Source organism: Populus nigra, chromosome 15 (assembly GCF_951802175.1).
Source record: "Populus nigra chromosome 15, ddPopNigr1.1, whole genome shotgun sequence".
NCBI classification, from domain to species: Eukaryota; Viridiplantae; Streptophyta; class Magnoliopsida; order Malpighiales; family Salicaceae; genus Populus; species Populus nigra.
Window position 1 is genome coordinate 10,771,043 of NC_084866.1, and position 13,724 is coordinate 10,784,766.

The 13,724-nt window shown below is 28.6% G+C and overlaps 2 protein-coding genes across 2 annotated transcripts; both read right to left on the reverse strand.

The window, feature by feature from the left end:
• Nucleotides 1-7,096: 7,096 nt before the first annotated feature.
• On the reverse strand, nucleotides 7,097-8,614 carry LOC133674915 (uncharacterized). The gene has a single exon (XM_062096210.1). It carries the CDS (start codon nucleotides 8,322-8,324, stop codon nucleotides 7,524-7,526), a length of 801 nt encoding a protein of 266 aa, XP_061952194.1. The 5' UTR covers nucleotides 8,325-8,614; the 3' UTR covers nucleotides 7,097-7,523.
• A 3,529-nt stretch (nucleotides 8,615-12,143) lies between these two features.
• On the reverse strand, nucleotides 12,144-12,649 carry LOC133674857 (histone H4). Its single transcript, XM_062096135.1, has one exon. The coding sequence runs from the start codon at nucleotides 12,584-12,586 to the stop codon at nucleotides 12,275-12,277; it is 312 nt and encodes a 103-aa protein (XP_061952119.1). The 5' UTR covers nucleotides 12,587-12,649; the 3' UTR covers nucleotides 12,144-12,274.
• Between the last annotated feature and the right edge of the window lie 1,075 nt (nucleotides 12,650-13,724).

Consider the following 13,724-nt stretch of genomic DNA (forward strand, 5'->3'; position numbering starts at 1 on the left):
CAACCTGAAAGACATCTAACTTGTTCATCTAAATTTAAAAGAGAGGAAAAGGAATAAAAAATAATACAGGTTAACTATCGTTAATTGTTAATCACTATTTTTGGTTTATAATGTCAAAAAAATAAATCAAAACAAATTATGAAACGTAATTTTTAATTAAATATAATATTAATTGATCAAATTAAAAAAAATTAGATAAAGAGAAAAGAGTCAATTGAATTAATATGTCAAATATGCAACAAGGGTCATGAGATGGGGACAATTCAATAAAAAACAATTTCAATATTAAAGAACTTATAACCCGGTCATGAAATCGATATAATCTCTTAGAAAAAAAGTAAAAAAATGACTTGATTTAACCAAGGTTAAAATACAAAAACTCATGATTTTGATTATGAAACTAAGATATTATTATAAAAAGTAAATAAAAACAGATTATGAAGATTAATTCTTAATTGATTCAATGTTGAATGATAAAATTAAAAAAAATTAATTAAATAAAAAACATAAAAAAACAATCCAAGTTAACTTGGGTTAACACTTTAAGCACTATTCTCGGGTTATAAGACTAGAATAACCTAATGAAAAGTAAACAAAATAAATCTTGAAGTTTAATTCTCAATCAAATCAATATTAAATTATAAAATTAAAAAAAAAAATTGAATTAATAGGGTTAACCCATCAAATCTGGAATCCATGTCATGAAAGTGTCACTACTAAATAAAAAAATATAATATTAAATGATAAAATTAAAAAAATAAAATAACACTCTATTTTATTTTAATGAATAATACTTTGCTAACAAAGGTAAATACTGTTTATTGAAATAACATCAAATTATCAAGAAAGTGGAAGAAAATATCAACGTAGAACATTTCAAATATTACCAGAAAAGATGAAATTAAAAAAAATATATTTATTGAACAATGCAGTGCTTAGTGAATTGAGAGAGCATGCATGGTAAATGGGCAAAGTTTTTTAGTGTATTACTGTAATGCAGTTCATAGAAATGCACGGTAAGAGGCCGAAGCCTTTCAGTGTTTTACTATAATATATATAATTACTTGTAGAAATAAAAATAATTATGGTACAATATTTAATACCTAAAGTTTAGGAAAGTTCAAAATCCATCCGTGCAAGGTTTCTCATTTACATAATTTTATTTACTCTAGGGCCATATTGAGAATTGGTATCACAACATAGGACTAAAAATGAAGATATAACAAAAGACAACATAAACTAAAAACTAAAAAATCCAACGGTTATGATTCGTTGTGTCATGGAACTCTGTTGAACATTCGTGTCCTTGCATTTAAATTTAACACGTTAAAATTATTTCTAAATTAAATTTTTATTGGCCCTCTAGGTTAATCTGAATATTTTTGGATTGATCCAGTAATATGTGAATTAAACTATTTTTTCGAGTCAATTTCTAAATTAGATGAGAAATGGGAGTTTTGTTTGTAGTTTTACCTGAAATTGGTGTTTAATCACTTGCAACCTTTTCATACGTAACATATATAAGAGTAAAGGAATAAGTTCCCCGTGTGTATCAAATACATCCACACCAGCTGCAAATCTCCATCAGCTATGACTCCACATCTGTTTCCTTGTTCTCAAGATATTCAGTTTCCTTCCTTGTGTGTAATTCTTCTTTTCTATTCTGATTGTAATTCTCATTATAATCTCTATATAAAGCACACTGCAATACAAGCAATGTATCTTTTCATAAAACCCTACAACATAGATGATTTGGAAATTGAACGGTGATATATATATAGTTGTTCGGATTAATTTGTGTGTATTTCAATTAATTTTATAAATTTTAAAATTAATATTTATATAAATCTTTAGTGGTCTTGAAAGAACTCGAACACATAATTATTAAGAAGTAAATTTAAGGTCCAGATGATTTACTTCTTAATAATTGGTGTTTAATCACTTGCAACTTTTTCATACATAACATAGATGATATGGAAATTGAACGATGAAATATATATATATTTTTATTAATGTAGTTATTCGGGTTAATCTGCGTGTACCTCGACTAATTTTATGGGTTTTGAAATTAATGATCATATAAGTCTTTAATGGTCCTGAAAGAACTCAAATTTATAATTATTAAGAAATAAATTTAAGGTCTAATTAGTTAAACTACCTCTCAAAATTAAATATATCTTTAATTATAGCAGTTAAGTCTTTTTGATATTTCAATCTTAATTACCATAATTCTATAGAAACCTTGCTACTGCTGAGATGAGATAAAGATGGGATGACTTTTTTTTTTTTTAGAATCCATACTGCTTTTTAACAATGAGTATTTTCAATTATCTAGGTGGTGATCTAATGATAAGAGTTTGGGATCAAGAGGTTTACTCCCTCTGTGGTTTCAGATTCGAGTCATGTGGTTGCTCATATGATGACCACCGAAGGCTTACATGGTCGTTAACTTCAGAGCCCGTGGGATTAATCGAGGTGCGTACAAACTGACCCGGACATCCATATTAAATAATAATAATAAAAAAAACAATGAGTATTCTCCACAGGATCTTGTTGGATCTGCCTCGTTGATTTATGACAAGTCGTTCTCATTTTCATGTAGCAGGTTTTGAACTGAATGATAGCATGATTCTTTTTGCATGTGAAATAATTATTTCATCTACCAGTTATAACCGAGAGTGCAAGAGCATTAGCTAACATACTGCAAGGATTTGACTTTTGACATGATACTTTTCTTATTCATATGTCAAGCACCTTGCTATTTTTCTTTTTCTTTTAGTTATTTTGTAAAAAGCATGGTTAAACTTAAAAAGTTAACATTTTTATTTTTCAGTTTCTGAGTTCAAAAATTAAAAAGAGAAAGTCACATAAAAACATGAAAAGAAAAGAAAATTGTTGGTTGTTAAGATTCCAATAGTATAAAAACAATAATCTTAATGTTAACAAATCTATGTTGAATTGAGAAATTTGAGGATGATGAGTTTTTTTTTTATATTACGAGAAAAAAAGAAGAAGTAAAACTAGATGCATGGACCTAACATTTTTTTATTTAGACTAGGTGTTGGGTCTGACTTTTTTGTTATTGTTGGCAATCTATATAAATTATTTAACATGATAATTCATCTATTCTTTAATTTTAACATACATCTTAAATAAAATTGAGAAATTCGAGGGTGGTGAGTTTTTTTCTTATATTACTAGGAAAAAAAGAAAAATATAAGCAAACTAGGTGCATGGACCTAACCTTTTTCTGTTTAGACTAGGTGTTGGGTTTGATTTTTTTGTTATTGTTGGCAATTTATATAAATTATTTAACATGATAATTCATCTATTCTTTAATTTTAACATGGATCTTAAATAATATTATAGGTTTTCATTATTATTTGAACAATTTTTTTCCCCCAATTATTATGTATCTAATATGCAAAACATTAATAGTAATAATAAATTTCTTATGGATATTTGCTTAAACTGAATTTTATAACATGATTTTATGACATGTTTTATTTTTATTTGTTTAGCCTTCGATTGCATATAAAATATAGACACATTATTTTTATATATATATTTTTAACTTGCGTTGACATAGTTATTCTAGTTAAAAAAAACTTGTTTTAACTAAAATAATCGAGAGCTATGTTCATAAAAAAATTGAATTTATATTCGAGAAATATATTTCCTACTTATCTTGAATAGCTTAAAATAGTGAAGCACTTTACTATTTTTTTTTCTTTTAGTCATGTTGTATTTATTCTTGTCCTTAATTTAATTTTTTTTATTTAATCCTTGTACAATCTAATTCCATTAGATAAAGCTTTCGAAAGTAGCGGAAAAACAAAATTAAGAGGCATGTATTGAGAAATATTTACCATCCTAAAATAAAAAAAAACAATGTCTTTATAAATGAAATATATTCCAAACATATATGTCATGATTTCTCGCTTTAACATGGTACAAATATCTAAATATGATATTTATATATATATCTTTCCATACCATTTATTACTAATACTAAGTAACGGCAAAAAACTTATATCAATTTTTCATATGATATAATGCATGGACCAGTTATAATATCATCATATATGTTGAGTTCTTCAAAAATAATTATGGAAATATAATGGAATTTGACAAGTGAGATTTCAAGTAAATATTTACATAATTTTTTTATGTTTGAAGAAATGATTCATTGAAATAATAAATTACTATTGATATCGACACATGAGAACGTCAAATGTTTGGGAGTTTCTTTCTTCAATCATTTTTCTTCTTGTTGTAGGATATCTTATTTGTACACATCTTTTCTTTGTTTCTCGAGTTTATAATGAGTTATAGAAAGAGTTAAAAAAGATCAAATCTTTAATGATTACATCATACATGATTGAGTTGCGAAAACTTCTGGATAAATATTCTATATTTGGACTAAATTCTTTCTAGTTAAAAAATGTATTTCTATTTGCTCTTGAACAATTAGGAGATTTTCTTGAAGAAATATAGGGTTTTGTTTATAGAGGTAACATGTTATGGGGTTGTGGTTTTCCTTACACGGGGTCAAATTAGTATAATGTATTTTTTTTTAATATCAATCTTATAAATATCATACCAAATTATAATATTTCTGAACAAGTTTCTGAATAACAAGTCTAAGTATTTTTTTATTGATGATAGAGATGATATTGATGTGAGTGACAATATCAATTATGACCTTAATACATAGTTGAAGCTTCTAACTAAGATGAATGCACTAACTATGTATATGTTTATATCACCCTTCAATTCAAATTAGCAAAAACAATGTCTCCTTATGTAATATGGATTCCAAACATTCATGATATGGATGTTATTAATATTGTTTTGACTTATATTCTCTAAAAAGTGAGTCTCACTTTAATAGTTCTAAATAATTTAAATACATGCATTAAAATTACAAATACTTCTTATTTCACAACAACAAAAGCACATTTCCACTCTTTTATATAGTTAAGGGATTTTCAGGTTTGTAACCATAGGTCCTAATATACGAGATCTTGTAGCACGTGTGTTTGTCTATATATATATATACACAAGTATTTCTGTTTGATTCTAAAATTTAATATATATAGACTTTCTTGAAAATTAACCAAGCTAATTTTCTCTTTATAAAGTATTTTTTATTAATTAATTTTTTTAATAATAAATAAGCACAAAAAAATTTTAAAATTCATTTTTTATGAGGCGTAATCTTGTTGTCTTTCCTATATACGAGGATAGTAGTAAAGGATCATTTTGTTCGTCCAATTTCTCTTTTTAGGCATGCGCGGAGTAATTTGATCACATATTTTAATGAGAGAGTTCCTCTCCTTTTTTCAAATCTCTCCCAAACGCAAGAATCAAGATTGTCCTGAATAAATCCAACATAACTAAACCAAGAAATGATGCCAAATTATTATTAAAATTTCCATGTTCTCTCCCTGTTAATTATTCAAGACTGCTCACTCTACCAAGCTGGTATATAGTGAAATAAGATAGTCTTTGAAGCACTTGGTCTGTCATCGTTTTATTAATTCTTGCTCTTCAAGTGTCTGTAGAGCATGATTGAAGATCAAGAACCATTAAAGAAAGTAGACGAAAGGTTATGCGAAGAAGATGACAGAATAAATGACAGTCAATAATGTATTAATTAGCCCAACGTCTGGAATTAATGAAGCTAGCTAGCCTTTACCTTTCAAAGCAGTCTAGCCTATCATTATTGATAGCGCTCAGTTCCCATATTTTCTCACCTAATCTATTTTGATAATTATTGCTAACAAAACATACATCTATGTCTTTTAAGATTTATGTAAGAATCAACAGCCGGATAACTCACTTAAAACGGATAGCTCACTTGAATTTCATTTTAAAAGTGTATTTGAAAAAAAAATATTTTAATATTTTTTTATATTTTTATATATTTTAATGTGTTAATATAAAAATTATAAAAATAATATTATTTTGATTAATTTTCAAGTAAAAATTATTTTAAAATTCATCCGTTATAATAATATCAAACAAGCTATTAAGATGTAAATGCACTTTTTATATATATATATATATATATATATATATATATATATATATATATATATATATATATATTTTTTTTTTGTTTTGTAAGTAGTTTGGAATTTATTTTATGCAATGAATAAGCATCATTACTGCAAGAGACATAAAATTTTATCGACTAGGAATATGATGAGGCCCCTAGCTTAGATTTATGGAACAATAATTAATATATATTGTTTTTTCATATAGTTAATATATTTTTTTCCAAATCCTGTTCTCTTTAGCATTTAAAGCCATGATTTCCGCCATTATCGCTATTGACAACATAATACTAGTTTCATAATTTGGCAAGGATCGACGCCTCGCTGTTCTTTGCTTCATACGCGAGAATGATTTCCCCCCCTCTTCGCATGGATGTTAAGAATGATTAAAGACGCGGATAAATACTTCAACTAGTTTAATATATAGCCCAAAACACTGTATGATATATATATATATATATATATATATATATATATATATATATATATTCCATGGTCAATAAATTATACACTTAAATCATGTTTTTTTTTTATTTCATATATATATAAATGGTCATAATTTAATTTTTAATGTGGCCATTATAGGCATGCAAAATGGGCAAAGCTCACTGCAACACTCTTGATATAAAACAAAGAATCATTCTAAGAACAAGTGTAGGGTTGCAGCAAGGTCAACAAGGAAGCCGGCAGCTTCATTTCTTAATAATTGTTTCGATTTTTTTGGTCTCTGCTTTATATATGTAATTTTCTCCCCTTTTTGTTAACAGGTATGCTTTATAATGTTCTCTGTTACAGCATCTCCAATGGACATGCTAAAAACAATTATTATTTTGCCTTTTCAAGTCTCCCGTAGTGGTAAACAAAACATTATTTTATTATGTTTTTATCCTATAGATAATAATAAATTAATAAATTATAAATATCAAGAAATTCGATCTATAAATTAATATCCATTGTCATCTCAACGTATCCTCACTTATGAGCTTAATTTCATCAATTTGTGACGTAAATTTCATGGAGAAAAAAATATTTATTGAATATACAAGATGGATCTTCCACCAACTCCGAAAAAAGTAGACATAAATACAAAGGCAAAATTCCAAAGGTGACAATATCATTCATACGGTATAAAGATAATTAATTACATCGATCGGTTTAATTATGCCATTCGCAGGACTCTCGTGATCGTCATTCACTCCTGTGCATACCCACCTAACAAAAAATAAAAATAAAAATAAAAATAAATAAAAACAAACCCACAAACCTTAAATGCTCAATTACGAAGGGGCCATATGAACATGGATGTTCCATCACTCTACTCTATCAGAAAATCGACTCCCCTCTACGTAAAGTCACAATTACATTACCCTGAAACACAGGGCATCATATCAATCCAATCACCATTTTACCCTCACCACACATATCCGACATCACCTGCCATGGCACCTGCCAGCTTCAATTCTATACCCGGGGCACCAGGAAAGACGTTGCTACAGCAACACTGGCAGGATCCTTGCAGCTTAATACTCTAAGCAGCCTGCAAGAGCCCTTGCTAATACAACTCTGGTTAACCGGAGCCTTCTTTCCGTCGGTATCAGCTGGTGGGAACATGGACACCGAGTAATTCCGGCGACCTTGCCGGCTTTTTATATCGCTAAGGTTCATCTCTGTAGGGGGCTTAACCACGCCGAACATCAGCAGATACCATCGGGGCTTTGAGCCCGTCTTTTTTACATCACTTTTTGCATGGATGCTCTTCAATGATGAGCTACTTCTTTCAATATCCAAGTCCGATGAACATTTCTTAGAGCTGGAAAACCTTTCGAGTTTGCGATAATCCAGGGACCGACTGTTTCTCATGAGTCCAATATTGTTCTTGCTACTACTTGAACGACATACAGAACTTTGCAACTCAGATAAAGATTCACATCGGCGACGAAAAGAAATGCGTTGCTTGTCTTCTTTAGATTGGTTTTGGGGGGTGAAGTACGGTTCTTTGACGGGAACGAGCTTACCCCGAAAGATGATATCTTCAGCTGAACGCATCTCTGAGCTTAGGTCGCTAAAGAACTCGAAGAATTCAGCAGGCTCGGATGATGATCTTGCACCACTGTGGAAGGCTATATTTGGGCTTTCTTCGTTCCTACCTTCCAGTGGGAAGTCGCAAAGAGAGAGTGCTTCTTCTTCTTCTTCTCCTTCTCCTTCGTGTCCGTGTTCTTGTTCTCGATCGTGGTGGAGAACAATATTGGAATAATCTCCCATATTCTGGGCCGGGATAGAGAAATCAAATGTTTTTGTGGTTTCTCTGTTTAGAATTTAGGATGATCGGTTTGCTTGTAAGAACCAGATATATATATATTTTTTGTCTACTTCTCCCTTGCTTTCCTTGGCAGTTAACAATGCGTTGTAAAAATAGAGGAGATGGAGAATATAAAACCGCATGCTAGAGTGAGAAAGAGAAGGAGAGAGGCAGAGATCACGCTGGATCTTGTGGGCTATTTAAGTAAGTTTTGTTTCGGCTTTCTAGAAGGGAGAGAAAGGACGAGAGAGATATAGAGAAAGACACTTGGAAAGATGATATCAGAGGGAGATGATATGGACTCTTACATAGGGAAGAAATATATTAACATAATTAATAATTAACATGTATTAAAATAGCTTGGCTTTAAAAGCTAAGTTTTTTTCTTTTTTTGTCCTAGAAAACATTTTGAGGACTTTTTATTTTAAAATTTAGTTTAATTACTTTTTATATATATAATTATATTAAGTTCACATGATATAATGAATTTGAAAAATTAACTTGAGTTTATCCAAATTAATTTAATATATTATTATTTTAATATTTTTTAAAATAAATATTATTTTTAAAATAAATTATATTTTTATTGGTTATCCTAATTATAACTTATAAAATTAACTATTATATTATATTAATTTTTATATAATTTATTTTATTATTATTTAAAAATATCTTAATAATAATAAAATATTTATTTACATAAAAAAAATCAACTCGAGCTGCCAGCAAGAAACAAGATAAGAAAGAGAGGAGAGACTTGGTATTCTTTCCTTTTCAAGCATTTTTTTGCTATTTTAGATTCTTCTTATATGTCATGCTTGTCTGTGAGCTTGTGGCATGTTTGTGCGTTATTGTAAATTTATAAGAAAAGCATTAAAAAAAAATTCTATAAAAAAAAATTGTAGCAATTTATAATGTTTTCAAGAAAAAACTACAAAAATAATTTTAGAAAAAATAACATAAAAATTATGAAGGGAAAAAAAAACTATGTATGAAAATACTGTAGCAAGCTATAGTATTTTGTGAGAAAATATACAGTTGTAATTCTCAATCAGCTCAATATTAAAAAAATAAAATTGACAAAGATAATTATGAAAAAATTCATAACAAAAAAAAATGTGGGAAATGACTGTAGCGATCCAGTGTTTTTTTTTTTTTTAAAGTACAAAGTGAAATTCTTAACTAGCTTAATATTAAAAAAAAAAAGAAGCAACAAAGACAATTTTTTAAAAAATCATATAAAAAAAATCTTAAAAAAAATCCATGTAGAGAAACACTACAGTAATCCATAATGTTTTGTGAATAAAACTACAGTTGTAATTCTTAACTAACTCAATATTAAAAAATTAAAATTGACAGATAATTTTGGAGAAAATCATAAAAATGATGTGGAAAAATACTATAGCAATCCAAAATGTTTTAAAGAAAAAAAATATAAAACTAAATTCTTAATTATCTCAATATTAAAAAAATAAATTCAACAAAGATAATTTTAGAAAAAAAAAATGTGAAAAAACACTGTAGCAATTGACAATGTTTCAAAGAAAAAAACTATAAAGTTAACTTTTCAACCAGTTTAATAAAAAAAATAAAATTGATAAAGATAATTTTTTTAAAAAAACATAAAAATGAAAAGAAATGAAAAGAAAAGGAAAAAGCATGTGGGGAATGGGAAAAAAACAGAATAAACATGCAGGGAATGAAAAAAAAAGCATGTGGCTGGTGTTTAAAGTTCCTTTTTTATTATTTTTTTATTTTAAGCAGGTTACGTAATTGTCCATTAAAGTGCTATATTTAGTTACCAATTGCCTGTCCTGTCTAACATATTGTATATTATCCATATTATTACCTTGATGAATCATTTAGCTATATATTTGAGGTAATTATCACCACGTCATCAACAACCCAACATCTACCCTTTAAACAGCCCAATTGGCACACTATTATTGTCGCTTCCATTTCGTGGATTACCGTTGACACTTAATTCATAACTGTTTAGGATTTTGATATTATTTATTTTTTAAAATTTATTTTTCATATTAACACATTAAAATAATTTAAAAATATATAAAAAAATTCATAAAAAAATAATATATTTGATAAATACTATTGGGGCCGGTTTCCAAATAATGCCTAAGTCACTCCATTCCATGTTAAAATATTAAAATAGAACCCTACTAAATATATATTCGAGAAATATACCCAGCAGAAATCATGCACCTTCTTGACAAGAATCGGACAGTTCGAATATTCGACTTATTAGTTATAGGAAAATAAAAAAAAATTGGCAGATTAGTTGGAAAATCAAAACTTAAACGCTAATATTAGAGTTCATGTCCTTGCAACGGCTCGTATATATCTTAATGACGTAAAGGTGTTATCCGATTTTTAATTCACTGTATCTGTTGCTTGTAATTTCGCACCTATATTAGCAAAGAGGAATAACAGGGTACTTTTTTTTAATTATATAGTATTTTACTAATCAGGTTTTGATTTTATTATTTAAAAATTATCAATTTGAGTGTTATAAACTATATAATTACTAAAAATTTATATAATTATTAATTTTAAAATCTTAAAAAATTAATCAAAATGAATATAAATTAATTCTAACATTCGCTATTAAAAAAAAGAGTTATTTTTGTGCACTTAAAAAAGATAGTAGCAGATTACTCAAGGTTAAACTTGTTAAAAAATTTTGTTTAAAACAGAGTTAGGAGAATATTTATGCCAAATTAAAAATTAGATCCATTTAATTTTTTATATTAAAATTTTATTGGAATTTAAACTTTAATATAAATTTTTTAATATAAAATATTAACATGATTTAAATAAACTATAAATAAATAAGAAATTATTCTTAAATAATTTTTTATTGATATATTTTAGAAAAACTCAACTCTTTAAAAATCATTATTTCACAAAGAAAAAAAATGTTTTTTGATGGTTTATTTAATGGGAATATAAAAAGTTAAAACTAAACTAAAAAATTACTCACTTTTAAATAGGAGAGGAACTAAATCATTACGTTTGATTGACATGTCTCTGCATCTCCCTTGCTCTGGTCTACACTGGGAAAATGAGACTCCTTAACTTAGATACAGTATCTGCTTTCATGCGGAGATGGGACAGCTTCGAAAGGGGCAACCACTTGATGTCAGCCTAATTCTTGGATTTTAAATGGAAAATTAAAATTTAAGCAATTTAAGTACTTGACATTTGACAATAAATTCTCAACCGTTGGATCAAGCCAATAACTAGGGAAGGGAACATGCTGTTACATATGGTCCTGTGTTTTCCGGAATCTATTTTGAAAACCACAACCGCAAAGGCCCAATGCCAGAGATTGATTCGGTGAAAACGAGGCTATTATAGGCCTGTCAATGGAAGAAGCTTGATGTTCCCTATTTGAGTCCAAAAGGCCTGTTAAGGCAGGCTTGGAGGCCCATCAAGAGAGGTTCTTTTGAAAGCTCAAATCCCTTTTCACTTGGATAAACGATTTTGAAACAATAACGCTGCAATTCGTTCTGGAATTCATAACAAAATGTTCTACATAACCTTTGATTACAATTCCCCGATTCGTCATAGCTTCTGCCCTTTGGGACTTGACACCAAGAAAACAACTCTCTGATCCCCTTTCATTAAGATTTTGATTTTCAGCGCAAAACACCAATGATTCATCAAGTTTTTGCATGATGATTATTTCAATTTTCTCAGTGTCCAAGCAGGATTCCACAGCCAAAACATTCTAAATCAAACACACAAATCGCACTCAAGAGAGATTCGCAAACTTGTAAAATATTCATTTATTCTAAACACTGAATTTCATAGATTACTCCAACTTTGAACTTAATAAATTTTGAAACAAGATAACCCTAACCCACTCTACACTACCAACAAAACAAATATCCCTTTAACCACCGAACCCGTATAGTGTGCGGCCCTGCCTCTTCAAAGCATACACAACATCCATAGCAGTCACAGTCTTGCGGCGAGCGTGCTCGGTGTATGTCACGGCATCACGAATCACATTCTCCAGGAAGATCTTGAGAACGCCCCTGGTCTCCTCGTAGATAAGACCACTGATACGCTTGACTCCACCACGTCTAGCTAGACGACGTATGGCAGGCTTGGTGATGCCCTGAATGTTATCACGAAGAACCTTCCGATGCCTCTTGGCTCCTCCCTTTCCCAATCCCTTCCCTCCCTTTCCTCTCCCTGACATTTTCTCTCAAAGAATTCCCTCGGTTTGATTTTTCCTTTTATTTTTTTATTTTGCGAGACTGTAGAGGAGGAATTTGGAGGGCTGGTTTTATAAGAGGAGAGGATTTTTGGTGGCCGTTGGATGAGGCGTGGATCTGTGTGAGGGCTGGGTTTGGGTTTTCGGTCGCTGGATTGAGAATGCTTGAATTTGATTGGTTAAAACATGAGGGGGCGGATCGTGTAGATTAGGAGTTTGAAATAGAAGCGGGGGCAAAAAGAGTTTGGAGGGGGATTTTCCCTCACAGAGAAAACACAAATCTTTTTGCCGCCTTTGGTTTACGCAGAATGTTGTTTTCAAATGGATTTTTATTTTACCGCCACGTGGGCAAAGGCCTCTATATGAGGTCATGATAAAACATCAACGATTGTGTAATAGCGTTTAAATATAACCCATTTTTTAATAGCGATTGTAGACAAACTTTATTAAAAAACATGAAGTTCTATGTTTTTTTTTCAATTCAGTTTTTTTGTTTTTTCTTTTATTCTTTTTTAAATCATCTTCATTTTTTTGAATTGCTTTTAAATCAATTAAATAGCTACTATATAATTTAATAGACAAAGAGTTAGGTCAATAAAAAAAAATTTAATTTTAATTTTCATATTTTTTTATCTGCTAGTTACATTATCTTTAAATTTATCAAGTTGACTGAGTTATTTTAATTCATTTTCTGTATAATTTTATTTTCAATTTAAATTAAATAAAAATTAGATTAGATATTTAAAGGCGGACCACTTTGATTATATTTAATAACAATATCTAATATTTTTCTATAACCTATATTTTTTTCTTTATTATGATCAAGAATTCCATATAATTTAACTTCATTATAATTAAATTTGATTATAATTAAATTTTTAATTACCAATAAGATAATATTTTTCAAGATTATCATAAATTTTTCTGACCTTATTTTCTTAACCTATCAAATTATATATCATGTATGACATATGTCAAATAAAAATGGATTTATAACACATATAACAATATTGTTTGATATGATATGATGATTTAAAGAAAATTTGAGAATTAGTCCATTAAGGACCGATATAATATGATAATTTAATGAAAATTTGAGTTTTTGAACATGTTTGGGAATACA

Bases quoted from the DNA above. Each gene is read 5' to 3' on its own strand.
- LOC133674915 (XM_062096210.1), bottom strand. From the start codon at position 8,324: ATGGGAGATTATTCCAATATTGTTCTCCACCACGATCGAGAACAAGAA.
- LOC133674857 (XM_062096135.1), bottom strand. From the start codon at position 12,586: ATGTCAGGGAGAGGAAAGGGAGGGAAGGGATTGGGAAAGGGAGGAGCC.